The sequence below is a fragment of the Mus caroli genome, chromosome 10 (genome assembly GCF_900094665.2).
Source record: "Mus caroli chromosome 10, CAROLI_EIJ_v1.1, whole genome shotgun sequence".
Lineage (NCBI taxonomy): Eukaryota > Metazoa > Chordata > Mammalia > Rodentia > Muridae > Mus > Mus caroli.
Window position 1 is genome coordinate 2043867 of NC_034579.1, and position 17127 is coordinate 2060993.

General features: G+C 39.7%; 1 protein-coding gene across 13 annotated transcripts in view; it reads right to left on the reverse strand.

The window, feature by feature from the left end:
• Syne1 (spectrin repeat containing nuclear envelope protein 1) overlaps positions 1-17127 on the reverse strand; it is a 444430-nt gene that overhangs the window by 302661 nt on the left and 124642 nt on the right. For all 13 annotated transcript variants that reach the window (XM_029482408.1, XM_029482403.1, XM_029482399.1 and 10 more), the window contains 11 exons: positions 15639-15812; positions 12933-13091; positions 11828-11992; positions 10220-10354; positions 9892-10050; positions 9502-9710; positions 8648-8756; positions 7684-7848; positions 5635-5802; positions 4180-4344; positions 2903-3043 (listed from right to left, as the gene is read on the reverse strand). In XM_029482408.1, the coding sequence (XP_029338268.1) occupies positions 2903-3043; positions 4180-4344; positions 5635-5802; positions 7684-7848; positions 8648-8756; positions 9502-9710; positions 9892-10050; positions 10220-10354; positions 11828-11992; positions 12933-13091; positions 15639-15812 (1749 nt within the window). The remainder of the gene's footprint in view (positions 1-2902; positions 3044-4179; positions 4345-5634; positions 5803-7683; positions 7849-8647; positions 8757-9501; positions 9711-9891; positions 10051-10219; positions 10355-11827; positions 11993-12932; positions 13092-15638; positions 15813-17127) is intronic.

Consider the following 17127-nt stretch of genomic DNA (forward strand, 5'->3'; position numbering starts at 1 on the left):
AACCAGCAGTTCTTGGTCCTTTAATCATAGGGACAGTAGATTTCTGGGTCAACTAATACATTTGTTTCCCTAACAGGGGGATAGTTTGTCTAACACATTAGGGATTTTATTATATATTTTTCTCTGTAGGAAGAAGTTACTGTTCCCTGAGAAGTAATATAGTGTGTCCTTAATGCTGCAGAATCTTATTTTATGTATATACACACACAACATGATAGGAAGAAGCTCAGGACTCCTGCTCTGCAACGGAGACAGAAGCTCATATAAGCCAACCAGGTCACTATCTGAGACTGAACAGATCCCCCTGCCTCTACCTCCTAAGCACTGAGATTTTAGGCATACACTATTATGTATTATGCTTACCAGTGGAGGACCCCAGCCCAGGGCTTCCTGTGTGCTAGGTGGACACTCTTCCAACTGAGCCATACCCTCAGTCCTAGCAAAGCCTCATTTTGAAAGAGTCAAGCCTGTGCTACAATTGTGAACCACTTGTTTGCCCACTGTACTGGCTATTTTTGTGTCAACTTGACACAGCTGGAGTTATCACAGAGAAAGGAGCTTCAGTTGAGGAAATGCCTCCANGAGACCCAACTGTAAGGCATTTTCTCAATTAGTGATCAAGGGGGAAAGGCCCCTTGTGGGTGGGACCATCCCTGGGCTGGTAGTCTTGGGTTCTATAAGAGAGCAGGCTGAGCAAGCCAGGGGAGGCAAGCCAGTAAAGAACATCCCTCCATGGCCTCTGCATCAGCTCCTGCTCCCTGACCTGTCTGAGTTNCAGTCCTGACTTCCTTTGGTGATGAACAGCAGCATGGAAGTGTAAGCCGAATAAACCCTTTCCTCCCCAACTTGCTTCTTGGTCATGATGTTTGTGCAGGAATAGAAACCCTGACTAAGACACCCACTTTGTTGGATAACTTTTCAGGCTCTTTTGTATGAGAGTGAAATGTACACATCATATTTTCCTGGATGAGGACTTGGCACCCACCAGCAGATTCATTTTGAAGTGCCTTACACTAGCAGGTACCATTTATCAATTTTCCATCTTTCAGACAGACCAAAAACAAACAAACAAACAAAAACAAAAAAACAAAACAAAAACCAACCAACCAAACAAACAAACAAACAAAACCTGGCTTATTTTACCTGCTGCTTTTCAGCAACTCTGATCTATTTTAATTCAAAAGTTTTAATTTGTATGAGGCTCTGCTCTGCTATGTTCTAGATGCTACTTGCATTTTGTCAGGTAAATCATGTTGAATATTAAATTAGAAAAGATAAACATTGGTGATAGCCTCAAGTGAAGAGAATTAACGTCTTATTTCTTCTCATGAAAGAAAATCTGACAAGCGCCTTAAATGTTCATCAGCTTCCCCCTTTAAATAGTCAGCACAGAACTGCTATGTAAACATTGGTAAAAGTCAGCTTGCCCCTCAAAGCATCTCTCCATATAAGACTGTACCATATGCAGTACCATAGAAGACGGTACTCCCAAGGACCATTTTGAAAGTCATTATAATAACCATAAAAGTTAAAACTTCAACATAGAATAATCATAGCTTCCTATTTGGAAAACTTAATCGTGTCAAATGAGCATCACTATTGTGGCAGAGAAGCCATGTGTGGTTCAGATAAAGCTTGGCAGCGCTTCCTGACGGCACAGAGATGGAGAGCAATCTGAAGGATGACGCTCACTGAGATCACAGCACTGAATCTCACTTATGACTATCTGTCAGCTCCAGGTGTTGCCGGTCCATTTTTGAAGACCACAAATCTCAGTTTTATTAATTCCTCAAAGTTTACAAATGCAATAAGAAGTGTCAATTAGTGTTGCTGTGCCTACACACACACACACACACACACACACACACACACACATATATATATATATGTGTGTATGTATTTATGTATATATAGTGTTTTACATGAACTACCCACAGGAAATTGTAATGCAAGTGCTTCAAAGAATAGGAAAGGGTTAGTATAAACAAAATTAAACAAAAATAGAATGGTGTCTATCACCAAGTCCAGAGAATATGATGTATGAATATCCATGAACCCATTAGGAAAAACACTGGTTTTCACCAGGTAGAGCTATAGCTAAAACCAGGCTCTGCTCTTCCTTAACCAAGCCACCTTTGGCCTCTCTGAACATTCACATCCATGCTGGGCCATGTCTATTATGAAATCTAACTTAATCTTGTCATGTGAACATATCACCTACCAGCACACAGAAAAAGCCAATGTCTCTCAGCACAACCACCCAAGGGCTGTTTGTAGAATAGTAATGTAAGAACAGTGCAGAGTGAGCAAGGTGGCCAAAGGAGGTCAGAAGTGCCAATACCACATGTATGTGACACTGACTGTAAGTACATAGCAAGGCACTGAAAGCACTCTGTTTCCAGCAGCCCAGACTCTTATCCTTTCTGATTTCTTTATCTGCTTAGACATTTGCTGCCCTGAGGCACAGCTCTGGCTGTGTGGCCTTCTTAAGAACTCTCTGATGACCCAACTCCATGTTGCCTGGAGAGTAACATTTGAGCGTTCATTGTTAGAACCATTGGCCAGCTTTCCAAGTTTGTGTCTCTTTACCTCACACTACAGTACTGAAGCATCATATCTAGCTCTTTCACTCCTGATGGCGTTCCTCCTTCCTGGATCATCTGTCTGTCCTCCACCTCTAAGCTGCTCTGACTTGACTGACCCCTGAACATCAGTACCTCCAGAGACCTGACAGTTCATACACACCTCTGTTTGGAACTGACACTTGCCCACTGTCATGAAAATCTTAGTTCTTAAGGTGTAAGTCCTTCTTACACCCTCGTTCCACAGTGTGCTGAAGAGTGGGTTGTCAATAAATAGTAAGAATTGATTAAATGTGTAATAATAATAATAAGTTGCATACCTTTGTCTGCTCCAACTCTGATGATAGGCTTTCCAAACTGCTGAAGCTCAAGAAGCGTTCGTGGCTGGAACCTGTCTGGAAAAGATATCTGACCACCGTTTCCTTGTTTGTCTCAAACCGCTCCCATTTCCTCAAGCTGACCTAAATTAGAAATAAGTAAACGCACATCATGCCACATTACAAATGACCAGACTGAATCCTAATACACTGCGGCTTTCTCGTTCATTCATTCCCTAAGCCTGTGTGACATCACACAACAAGGCCAATTAAAGATGAACTTGGTTCTCTTTGACAGCATTTCCTTCCCGCTAGGCCTTCAGACGAGTCCTGAGTTCCCCAGCAGACATAAAGTCTTGTGCTCCTACAGATGCAGTGATAACATGTAACTAAGTGATCAGGGAGAAATAGCTTGTCAATCATTGGCAAAGAAGGTTGGGGTAGCAAGAGGGAAGAGTAGAGTCAAGAAACAGCAATAAGTAGCAAAAACCCAAAATCATTTTTAGGGCAGTGTGTCAACAGTACCCCAGAGCACAGGGTGGCTTAGGGCAATGTGTCAACAGTACCCCAGAGCACAGGGTGGCTTAGGTGTGGCTGCTGGGTCTCCTGGACATGAGAAGCAATATGAGCAAGTTCATGGATTCAGAAAAATCCTGGTTCATCGCATCCGGGTTCCATCATTGAACTGCCTGTGAGATAGGAATGAGTTACAAATCTTTCTTAAGCATCCCTGTGATTCGAAGGTGAAATGTTTCCCACTGGCTCATATGTTTAACACTTGGTCCACAGCTGATGGGACAGACTTGGAAGGTTGTGGATACTTTAGGGGATAGAGCCTTGCTGAAGGAAGTGGGACTCTAGGGGCTAGGTCTTAGGTTTGGGAGCCAGTCCCAGTGAGCCCCTGCTTTTGCTTCCCTACCTCTTTCACCACAATGGAATGTATTCCCTTGAACAGAAGTAGCCCTACTACCCTTGAACCACTTGTTGGGTATTTGGTTACAGCAATGAGAAAAGCAACTGAGATAGTGTCTACATGTGCAAACTATGCTGTTTACAATGAGAAAAGCAACTGAGATAGATAGTGTCTACATGTGCAAACTATGCTGTTTACATTTAGAGATGTCCAGAAGCTTCTGCTATGGCTAAAACCAATCCAGGTAAAGGACTTAAGGAAATATCACCATCAGCAGCAGAGGTGAATGCAGGCTCTTGCTGCAGACAGCAAGTCAATCCAGTCTTAGCATCGCTGAGCCAGCTCCTGCCAGCCAGCCCAGCCCTACCTGGATGCGACGTTCCTGCCTCTCCCTGCTCTGCTCCAGGCCTGTGAGGGTGCTCTCCAGCTTCCGCAGCTCCTCTTGACCTGGGCCTGCCTGCCCACCCTGCTGTGCCTGCTCCATCTGCTGCTGGAGGTCTCTCTTCTTTGCTGAGATCATCTTTGTCTTTTGCTGGAAGCAGTTGTTCAATAGATGAATATAAACTTGTTTGGTTTTGTTTTTCTGTGTAGCCCTGGCTACCTTTGAACTCTCACTCTGTATACCAGGTTAGCCTCAAATTCATAGAGATCTACCTGCCTTAGCTCCTGAGTGCTGGGATTAAAGGCATGCACCAACATCACCAGACGTATAAACTTTATTCTCTTTGTAGCTATGCAGGGCTATAAGCATGTTAATATCAGAGGTGTAGAAGGCAAAGCCTTAATAGGTGTGGGCTTGAACAGTTAAAACATTAATATCAGGAACCATGAATCAGTCAAAGACGGTTGTTACTTAAACATTAGCTTATGCTCTGAATGGTCAAGGTGTAAATAATTTGGCTTTAGTATTTTAATTATGTGTGGAGTTGGAGAACATTGAACATATGCAACACTTCAAAAATATTTTGGTAAAACAACTAATTTGATAGTCCTAAAATAATTGCTTTTTGTCTTTAAAAAGTTCCACTCCATTTTATCATCTGTGATTTACAAATGCAAATATTAAGAATTTTTCTTTTGGGGTATATATTTGAATAGTTAATCTACTGATATACATAGTTATTATATCTACAAATTTACATAGTTGTGTATATATACTTATATGAAAGTATAACATATATAAGTATACTTATATATAAGTAATATATTCCATCTGCACATATATTTTGATGTCTACCACCAAACTGCCAGAAAGCAACTAAATTAAAATAATTTATTATTGGGGATAGGTTTGTAGTTCAATGGAAAGTTGGAGCTTAATATTAAGGTCCTGTTTTCAATCTATCACCAAAAAATAGGCTGATTGTAAATATGTGCAAATATCCATACAAATTTATATATGCACATACATATTTGCATATATATGCCTATTATACATTCATACACACATGTACATATACACACAATTATATATATTCATATATACACACATTCATATATACACATTCATAATACATATATACATTTATGCATATATAGATACATATCTACATACACACATATATACATACATATATACATACATATAATTCCTTTGGTTTTAGTTTTAACCTTTTGCAAGAGCAAAAACCATCTAGGAATTTGTTTCCAGGGTGCTCAGAAACATGTAATGTTTATCAGAGAAAGCAGAGCATAGAATTGCAAAGTGTTTTGAGCTATCAGTCCAGTTCCTTCTCCTTTCCCCTTCTTCATCCCCCTGCCTCAGAACCTATTCTTTATCTCTTGTCCACACTGTGCATGTGGTGAACAAAGAGGTCTCTACCTGGTGATGCAGGAGCAACTGCTGCGCCTCAAGCAGATTTTTCGAGTCCAGGATCATCTCAGCCTCTTCCTTGCCTTCTTGGGGGCCTGATATCAACCCCTCAAGGGAACTTTTCATGATTTCCTTGTACTGAATGCATTCTCCGAAGTTGCTTAGCAGCTTTTCAACCTAAATTGTTATAGAAGAAAAGGAGTAAATCACAAGCTATTTAGCAAAGTTTGTGGAATATGTTTACATGGAGAGGTGACAAATTCACCTTGCCTACAGCTAAGCTATGCAGTGATATGCCTTACAGTAACACATTGTGAAATGGTTTAAAGGTCTTATGTATTCATTTTTACCTTATGTGAATACGTGTTTTGCCTGAATGTATTTCTGCATTGCATGCATACCTTGTGCTTACAGAGGCCAGAAAGGGGCATTAGATTCCCTGGAGCTGGAGTTACAGATGTTGTATGCTGCCACATGAGTGCTCAGAACCTAACTCAGCCCTGGGCAAGAGCAGCCTGTGCACTTAAGTGCTGCACCAGGCTCTAGCTCCCAGAAATAACGTCTCTAATTAAGCTAATTAGTCCTTCAGTTACTTCACACATGCAAATTTTGTGTTTGTGAGAGACTTGGAGTCTATTGTCTTAGCTTTAAATATATGAAGCCACTCTGTTTATCACAGCATATACATTCCATCTCCAGAACTCATAACTTCACAATTTATGCCTTCAGTGAAATTGCTGCATTTGAGGTGATGATATATTACATATTCTAAATGTGTATATAAACTATGTCCCGACAGCTAAAGCCAGATTCATGATTCCTATGCTTTTGTATAGTTTTGAATCTTATTTGATTGTAGTTCAATAGCACAGCCACTTGGAGGAACTGAAAATTCATTTCATTGGACAGTATTCTGCACCCTATTAAAAAATCTGTTCTAAAATTAAGAACAGAAAAATGTGCATGTCTCGATAGCAAAAGTACGATAATAAATTATCTGTTTTATACTTCATATCTTGGGGTTCTTTGATTATAGTCTCATAAAATCCCTGGCAGTGATAAGACCTTATACAAAGTGTTGAGCCCATACTATTTAAAACCAACAGAGGAGAAAAAAATCGTGAAGAAAATGATAGAACATTTGTTGAAAATGTTCTTCCAAAACCACTCTATGGTTCTGTACTACCTTCCCTCTCACAAACCCTTGAGCTTTAGACTTGTTCCCTCTTGCCTGCTCAACCTTCCCCTTGCACACTGAGTGAGTGGAAGCAGCCCTAACAGACAGGAAGTTTAAATACTTTATCCTATCATGGAATATAGCTCATTGTGATGCATATTAAATTTAGAACAAGTTATTATTACTGGTTAGCAGCTAATGAAGACTTATCTGTCTCAATACACTTCCAAGTTCTTAACCTAAAGTACTGAATTTAGTCTTTGTTATTGCTTTATTGATGTATTTTAAATTCTGCTTTAAAAGGAAGGAAATTGGGGCCTAGAGACATTTAATAAAAAACTTAAGATGATATGGAAGATTATATATAAAGTTTTAGCTCCATTGCTGGGTTTCTCTGACGTCTAAGCATAGCTCTTTCTTTTAACTTCCGCGCCTCCCCCCCCCCCACACACACACATAAACCTCTCTCTGTCACTTAGGCTAGTCTTGAACTTGTTATATTCAGACCAGATTATCCTTGAACTTCCTACCCTCCTGCATCAGCTAGGATTATAGGTATGCATCATTATACTGGGTTTCTCAAACCATTTCCCCTAAACTTTGGAATATGTCCTTAAGTGGCCATGAAATAATGATGTTTTCAGTAAGACCAAAAAAATCATTTGGCTGACCATCTTTGGACTTTAGACATAGTTCTTTAACTTGAACTACCCAGGCAGTAGCATTTTCCTTAAATCAAGCATCCTGCCCATCTTTCTGAATGCTCTTCATATAAATAACTATGCTTTCTTTATAAAACTACTTGCTAAGCTACAACCAAAACAAAGATGGCTTTTCAGCCTTCTTCCCCAGGATGCTGTTTATCACTGTAAATGACACACCTCTGACAGTAATGCCACAAGAGCCTTGAAAGAGCTTGATAATTCTGCCAGCTCATCTCCTCGCTTTTGGGCTTCATTCTCTGAAGAAATATCAATCAAATGCTTAAGCCTGGATTTCAGCCAGCTGAGACTCTCTCCTTTCTTGGTAATGTCATTTCTGATCTCCTGGAATGAAAGGACACTTTTTAATAACCAAGAGTTGTTACAAATCATGATCAAGCTGGGGGGTTTTGTGCATAAGCCTATTTTTATGTATGTATTCAGTAATGTTATTGAGTTCACAAATAGTACCTTGGGCAACTATATGCCAGAAGACAGGGGCAGAAAGACTAAGCTCTTTCATAGTAGGCATGTGACTTTCAAGGATTAGAAATGCTGAGGAGACTCATACTCTAGTCTCTGTATGCCAGGTCAAGGCCTTGATAAGACAGAAGGTTGCTGTGTGTGAGTCACAAAATAAACACAATATTCAGATCTGGAGCTCTGTTACCTTGGCTGGGTTTGTGGCCTCTAAAGCAACTGAACTGAGCCAGTCCAGCCTGACAACAGAATAATCAAGGAATTCCCTACGACCTCTGGGTGCTCAAGTTGTCTAGATAAAACTGTATTGTAGAAACACACAGCATTCCAGTTTCCTGTGGTAATTCTTAAGTCTATGCTGCTATACAATCATGCATGCTGTTTCCTTCTCCAACCTTTCCCAGGAAGTAAAGCTGCTTTAGAGATATCACTGAGAGGGCTTAAATCTCAAAGCTATCAGCAGCTTTATAGAAGGGAAAAACCTACACTTCACCACATTAATATAAACAGATATTGTCTTTAAAGAAATATAGAAGCCTATTTTTTTATAGAATCAGTGTGTGTGTGAACAAACTAATCAACCAACCAACCAAAGTAGTCAGTTACACTACAAATATTTAGTTATTGGAAATTTTCCTCTAGCAACGACCAGCTCAGAACTTACATCTACCACATGCTTAACCTCATCGTGGTTGCCAATGTTAATGGGCTCATCCTTGATTTTCTTCAACCATGCCTTCTTTGCAGACACCCAAGAGGAGAACTCAGAAAACCTGAAACCACACAAGCATTTTATTAGGAAAGGGGCGAAGTCTTGTGACGGTGAGATACATTTTCTATTTTGAATCCATGGGAGTAGAACAAATGACAACCACATAGATGGCCTTTTCTGGGAACTTTAACATGAAGCCCAAGGCAAGTGTGGTAATATCTAAAGTCGATAAGGGAGCGTAGCTGAGGACAAGGATATGTCTTAGGGCTTGAGAGGGAAGGAGCCATCGAGGTCTGGCTTCATATGTCTCACTAGAGTGGCATTAACCAACAGAGGCCAGCACAAGAAGAACAATGGGATTGTTTGACCTCAAGGAAAGATAGGTTATTTTGAAATGAAATACAGACCCTGCTTTGGATGGAAACCCATTTTAAAAACAATTTGTTAGACAGATAGATAGATAGATAGATAGATAGATAGATAGATAGATAGATAGATAGATGGATGGATGGATGGATGGATGGATGGATGGATGGATGGATGGATANAGATAGATAGATAGATAGATAGATAGATAGATAGATATATAGATAGATAGATAGATAGATAGATAGATAGATAGATAGATAGATAGATAGATTTTTAGAAATGAAGTACATTTATAGAAAAGCAAAGCACAGTTAAGATTAAAGCAATCTGATTTTCTTATTGCCTGAAACAAGATGTACGCCATCCCCTGTTTTATAATAATCTCTGATGGAAAGGATTAAGACAGCCTGGAGCCTTCTCTGGAGATGCCCCAGTACCTGCTGGTATAGTCCTTCCACTTATCTGGGTCATCCACGAGCATCATGTAAGTGTTGTCAATGGAAGCTTTGAGCTCTTTGAGAGCTGTGTGACAGGCTCCAGATGTGTCCCTTACTGGGTCCCGGACTGGGAGTTTCCCACACAGTTCCTCTATGAGCTGTAGTCTCTTCTCACAGAGATGGTGAGGACCCTTGTCACTGAAGAAAACCTAAGACATGATAAACAGTTTCACTACCTTGGTGATAAGGGTTGAAACATGTCTATATTCTCACAGAAAAACCAAAGTCAGATTCATAGAGAGAACAGACATAATGCAATCATGTTCCTCAGACCATTGTATCTTTAAATATCTTTATGGAGTTATACACTTTATATAGTGTGGCACATACCCTGTGTTCCTTTATGATCTTCTCGCTGCCTTCTTGAGGAGCCAGCTTGGTCTCTTGCTCCAGCTCAGCTTTGCACTCTTCCACAACAGCTGAGAATCTGTCTTTCTCCACAGCGATTTTCAGATGGAGCAAATGATAAGGCGCTTCTCCCTGAAGATCCTGTACCCACAGAAAGATCCAGAAAACAACAATGGGTCTTCTGGCTAGGCATGTGCTCTGTTGAGATGCCAACATGTTCTAAACTTGTCCTTTCTTATGTCCAGCACTCTTAACTACAGAACAAATTCCAGGACGCAGATTTCTTGTGTTCCCACAATTCCACACTCACCTTCCACTGTTTGTGTAGCTTTCGGACAGCCTCCTGTAGGCCTTGCTGCTCCTGCTCTGGGAGGATGTCAGTTAGCTCATCACAGGCTTTTAGGAAAGCATTGAGGACCCTCTGGTCCAGCTGGCTGAAGAATTCCTATCACACAGAGAGGAAGCACTGTCAGGATGCTGTTCAGAGTAACCTCATCAGAAGATGTCTCAGTGAGCCTAGTACCTTGCAGCTGCCTTCATTCGAGCCTTAGTAACTTTATCCGTCTTTGGGAAACAAACTATAACCAACCATCTATGGTTGTAAGTTAGAAGTCATCACGTCTGACAGCTCACTTTCTACATTTTAAGAAAGAAAAAAAACCTTTGAAGTTCCTAAATTAATCTGAAAATCCACCTTGAGTCCACAGTGATAGTGATTTGCATCTTCTTTGGTAAATTAAGCACTGCAGAACGGGTTCTCCTTAACTCCCCTGCTTATGTGTAACGCGTGTCAGGTCTTGATTGTCATTATGAATCATCCTGCACTACCCAGGTATGTATTCTATTACATGTGCTACAGATGAAACTGTGTCTCCATGGAGCTAAATGTCAGAACCATAAACCTAAGCGTGGCTGGATTTGGAGCTAGGGCCTCGGGCATATTAGATTTAGGTGAAGTCACAAGTGTGGGACCTTCATAAAATTACAGGCAAAGCCTCTTTCTGACCTATGACAACATGGAAGTGGTCATCTGTAAGCCAGAATGAGTCCTCATGGGAATCCTATCAGGGCAGGCTGAGCTCAGACTACAGTCTTCCAGAACTGCAAGAAAAAAGGCCTTCTCCCTTCAAAGCCAGCTATCTGATATTTTCTTACAGCAGCACAAGAGACAGAAGCAACATATGTATACATGCACATAGTCTCAAACAGTCTCAGCCACACACATATAACCATACATGAGCACAGAGATTTTGAAACCAGAGGATTCAGAGCACAGAGGTCTAAAACACTCACAATTATAAAATGAGTTGGATAGATGCTTTGTCACCATAGACTATGGAGGGCTCTAAAAAACAGTATCCCTACTATGTGTTCCACCCCTTGACAGTATGGGTTACATTCAAATACCTCTGAAATCTCAGGAACTGTTTTAAAGTGCACCTTATTAGCACACTGTCCATCACTCTAGAGCATTCATTCACAGTCTGAACAAGCAGGACAAGCATGAAGATGGCCTCTCCATCTTACCTGACTGTGTGTGACATGGTACCTATACCATGTTATGATGTGCCATGGTGATTTATTAAATGAGCATGAATTAGTCACTCAGCGTAAGCTATTGACAGGAATCTTTAGCTGTGTAAATCTTTCCAAGCTAAATAATGGACTTACAGTCTGAGAACCTAAATCATCTGTATTCTCTGCTATCCCCAGAAACTTAAGGGTGGTCTCAAATAACCCAACCAGGATGTTTCTCTTGAAAATTGTTTTGCTGCTGTTTCTAGGGTCTGATGCCCTTAAAGTTCATGCCTTTCTGGCTCCGCCAACTTTCCTACTTTAGGTCAGAATCTTCTTTTTATTTTCCTAAGATAGGTTGTCCACACACATGGATCAGTTGTACCATATGAAGCAGACTCACCGTGTGTCTCCGAAGGAGTTCTTCAGGGTCCCCCTTCTCCTCTAGGCCCTCCTGAGCAACCCTAAGCACCTTCTCCAACTCGGCCCGAGACTCCTCAAATTTCTTCATCAAACGGCTGTTGGCTTCCACGTGCTTCTTCCAGTCTCCAGTTTTCTTGATCATGCTCTTAATGCAAAAAATAGAATCACTTCTTGGTACCCTGGAATTCAATCCAGAAGCTCGAAGCAGAAAGCTCTGAGTTTCATTCATTAATGAGGTAGGGGTTGCACTTAACCTAGGCACATCATTCTGCATACTCTAAACTAAATCATCTCTGGATGACTTTTAATAATACATCCATCAGAAATGTTATGAAAGTACTTGTATTATTTAGAATATATTATATTAGTATATGATTATCTATATTATATACATAATAATTATATATTATTATATATTACACATAATATTTAAATAATATGTTATTATATATACAACAATTATAGTATAATTACAACATAATTATAAGTATATTATATAGTATATTATATATTTATATTGTTATATATAATAATTATATTTTGTATATTATATTTATATTATTTCTATTATTATATTCATGTAATATATAATATATTTATATTAAAATGTCATTACTTATTACATATTATGATATATAATGTGACATATAAGATATAATAATATAATGTATATAATAAATATATCATGTATTACATGATATAAATAACAATATATAAAATTATTATATATAACTATATATGATAATTATATAATTATAAATACATAATCTATTATATAACATATAACTATATGAATTATATGTATGCATAAGGCATAATAGGAAGCTGCTTTCTAAGTATTGAGGCTTTGTTTGGTCAGGTGGTATTATATCACCACTAATTATTAATATTATTATTTGTTTGGAAAGGACTTGAAGGGGAGATATCTCATTAGAAGGATCATTAACTGTTTTGAATATTAACATTAGAAAGGAAGTAATGGGTTTCAAGTATTAGAGAGGGAGTTGCTTGAGTCATGAGTACTTTATCTGTCCTCCTTCTCTGTTTTCCAGGATGAAATGCCTAAAGCAGGGAGAAAGACTTACCTGGAATGCATGATGGACATCTGCTATTTGCTTCTGCAGTTTCGTGTGATCCCAGTGCTTTAGTGCCTGGCTCAAGGTCACCATCTTCTGAACACTGTGGCTGCCCTTCTCTATGAGTGTCAAGGATTTCTTACAGCTCTCTTGAGAAGCTAACAGTTCCTACAAGGGAAGGAAAGACACAGTGGTATTGGTTATATGCCAGAATGAAAGAGGAAGGAGGGAGGATGGAAGGGAGGGAGGAGGGGAGAGAGGGAGAGGGCAGAGAGAGAAGGACTGTTATTAGCTCCAGCATTAACAGTTTGTAGGCTTTTGATGAACAGCCAGTGAAATCAGAAGTACAGAAAAACAGTTCTTTTCAAAAGAACTTGATTTAAGCAATCATTGAAGTCAATGCTTTTTATACAAGGCATTTAAATATCATGGTGAGGTTTTAGACTTTATGTTTCATGCACATCTTATTAACATTAAGAAAATGGCAGAACATAAAAAAGTGTCTAGCTTCTGCATTCCTCCAACTGATTGATGGACAGTCCTGTGGCTTTTCAAAAGAACAATTGAAGCTAATGAGGTTATTGGGTTTTAATTCCACTAAGTAAATTTAACACAGTGCACACCTCCTTTAGTGAATCCTGTGCCACAGATTTTCCATCACTTGTATGCACTAGGTTTGAATGAATACAGTTCCCAAGCTACCCACCTTCCCATTGAGATCTAGTCAAAGCAGGAAGGAGATGACCAGGCCGGGGGAACTGCATGCTCTTGCACACCCTTCCAAAGGGGACGCAGTGGGGGTAGACAGGCTTCTTCCTTCTGCCTCTCCACCTTGCATCTTACCAATCATGGCAGCATACAGGGTGGACGTGGTGTAGTCCACTTGGAGACAGAAGATCATTTCTGTCTTGAATACACACCACTTGTATTACTGCATTTTCTAAGTTTTCAGAAGAATATTCAAACTGTTCGTTTGTATGCCATTTTGGTCATTTAGATGCAAATATTTAAAACAGGCCTTTTGTTTTGACAAAACAGAATTAGGGTATACCTTTTCCCTTTGAACAAGTGGAAGTTCAAAAAGTAGAGGTGAAAATATTTTATAAAATATTTCTTGTCAATAATATATGTCTTTAATGATGAAAAAATATTTAACCACATTTCATTGAAATTTAGGAACACAGGGTATGTTATCATCCTTCAAAATAAATGAATTTTCATCCAATGTCATTCGAATAGGGTTTTCCAATAATGGTTGTGGGTATACTATCCATAGTAATAATAGTTTTATGAATTATTGAATATTAATTAGTAGGTGTGATCACCATTGGCTTAACATGATACAAGCAAAGTTAATAAACAGTTTGCTATTTGCTACCTCAGACCTAAGCTGTGACTGTCCTGTCTCTCATTTCAGACATTCTGCTCATCCTATTAGCTGAGGCTGTCCCTTCCATGAATATATCTCAGTTACTGTAGTGTAGTGTAGTAGCAAAGGTTTTCTACAGTTACCCCCTCATCTGAAGGACAGGCCTGCTTACAATAAGCCAACTAAACAGGTTAATTAATTGCACTTCACACTATGGGATTCTGAGCACACAGATCTGCTATAAAAATCCACACCAAGCATATTTCTCTAATGATTAATCAAACAGACTTATTCCCACAGTCGAAGAAAAGATATCATATGACATACATTATAGATATGTGGCTGAAATGGAGGATAATTTACTAATTAATTTATACATTTAAAAAGCATAAACACAAGGAATCAGGGCACGGGAGACGTGTACACTTTCAGAAGAAATGAACCATTTTATCAGCTAAAGAGTTAACAGGCAAGGTCCAAAGACATGCGCAGAGTATCACCAAGTAATGTCCTAAAAGGAGATCAACGGAAAGACGGAAAACCTGAACACTTACATGTTTTCTATTCTTCTAAAAGTACAAATGGGGGGGGACCCTTTAATTAAACTCTTTTGGAATTGTATTCATGAAATATGACATATAGATTCACTGGAGGACATACAGGGTTCGCTAATTTAATAGCTCCTGGTAAAGGAACAACAGAGGTCCTTCTACTGTGGGGATCTCTTCTTGTTTTGAGACAGAGCAGGTTTGGCTCTTCTAGATATGTCACATATTCTAGAGACCCATCATACAAATTCAACCCCCCTGCAGCTAGAGCTCAGAATGCCCCATCTAAGTGTATGCAGAGACAATTAGAAATGAGCTGAGAGCCATCAGCTCATGCGGCCAGTTCAAAGATGCAAAGGCAGGTGCTCAAAACAAATTAGTTTTCCTAAGTGTACTCAACTTGGAACTTTTCTCCCAAAGAACAACACATCTGGAATATGTCATTTTCAGACACACTTCATTTTGATGACTCCACCTCTCCACCAGGCTCCTCTGTCTGGCATCTCCCAGGGACTTTCTCAACTCAGAATTACAGAGCCTGGTTCTAACTAGCTGAGCTGGATCCAAGTATCCAAGCTGACTGTACCCTGGAAATGGTTCAAGTCCCCATTCCTTCCACTAAGCACAGAGCAGGGTGTCTTCTCTGGAAAAGACATACACTTTGGTTTGAGTTACTAGTACTCTACTGTAGTGGGAAAATACCTTTTGTACTAACTGGACTTCTGTCACAGGAAAACATGCCCCAACCTTATTAAATACACTTTCAAATGAGGATATCTCTGAAAGGGGTTTTCTTACCTGGTGTTTTTGCTTAAAGAGCGTGCTAGATTGTGCTTCTTGCTCAAGAACTGATAGAATCTCATTGATTTTTCCAAGGGACTCATAGAAGGACGTGATTTGCACCTCCAGTTCTTCTAAAGGAACAGTCAGTTGCTGGGCCTCGGACAACAGTGGGGAGCAACATTCTTTGACCTTTGGAAAGAACAGAACAAATCCCACGAGAGGCCATTAAAGTGCTCAAAGCATCAGAGCTGTGCTTAATTCTAAAGAACTTTTTTTCTAGTGAGATGGTCACTTGGTACTGAGGCATCTCTGAAGATGGCTCTCTTTTATTTTGTGCTATGTAATGATTAAGCTTTGCTGGTAAAAAAAAAAAATACAAAAATACTAGTCCACTGAGACAAATGAAGAGCTGTAGCATTTTCCCAGGAAAATTATCTTAGTTGTCCATCTGGATGGCACTTCCCATGAAAACTATACAGTCAGAGAGGCAGGTGGCACTAGAGCCCTCTTTAGGTACCATGCTACTCACTTTCCCTTTGGCAACAACGTCTGAGACAGTCAGGAGTTATTACCACATTGCCCAGAGGGCATGAGGCTTCCAGTGGATGTTCATGAGCTTTTGCACATGGACTCTGAGCCTAGGAGAACCTGCTAACCACTTCTTCTGAGATGCCCACTTTCCATACTCTCACTAGCTCTAGGTTTTGCCTTCTCTGTTGGTCAATGTCCTATTCATCCCAATTTATTCATGGAGGTTCTCACATCAGAGGATGTCAACTCCATCTAAACTGCCCAGTCCTCCTCCATCTTTGATTTTAATATCCCTAAATCCATATTATCTTCGTGGTGCAGTCCTAGGTTCTTGGTACTCTGGAGCTCTATAAGATCTCTGCATGCCCGAGCTCCAGGACCTTATAATTGTATAGGAAATCTTGTCTCTCCTTGCTATCTTAAGGTTCCATCCAGAATATTATTAAACCTTTTGGAAAACCGTTAACAATAAAATCACCGATGCACTAGCTACGTGAGAAATAGTCCACAAACAATAATTGAAGTAAACATTGCTTTTTGTTACACTGTGGCAGAGGTGCATATGCAGAAATACATTCCTATTCTAGAATATTCTGTCAAAAGATAAGCGCATCAACTGGAAGCTACCATCTCTACTACAATGATATCTTTCAACCATTCTCTTGAAGAAGCCCGAGAACTCACTGATCTGTTGAACTCCTGTTATATTGCTCTTCCTAGGTTGGAGGAAGAGGCTGTCAGCTTGTGGCATACCAAACATCAAGAAGAGAGCATGACTTAAGTAAGACATGGGTAGACAATCCTATTATGCTAACACCTGGAAAACGGGTAGAAAGATGGACAGAAGTGTGAGTCTAGCTTCACCCTAATGAACTTCAGGCTAGCGAGGGCCACCTAGGGATGTGCTGTCTCTAAGAATAGTAATAGTATTGACAACAGAGAGAGAGAGAGAGAGAGAGAGAGAGAGAGAGAG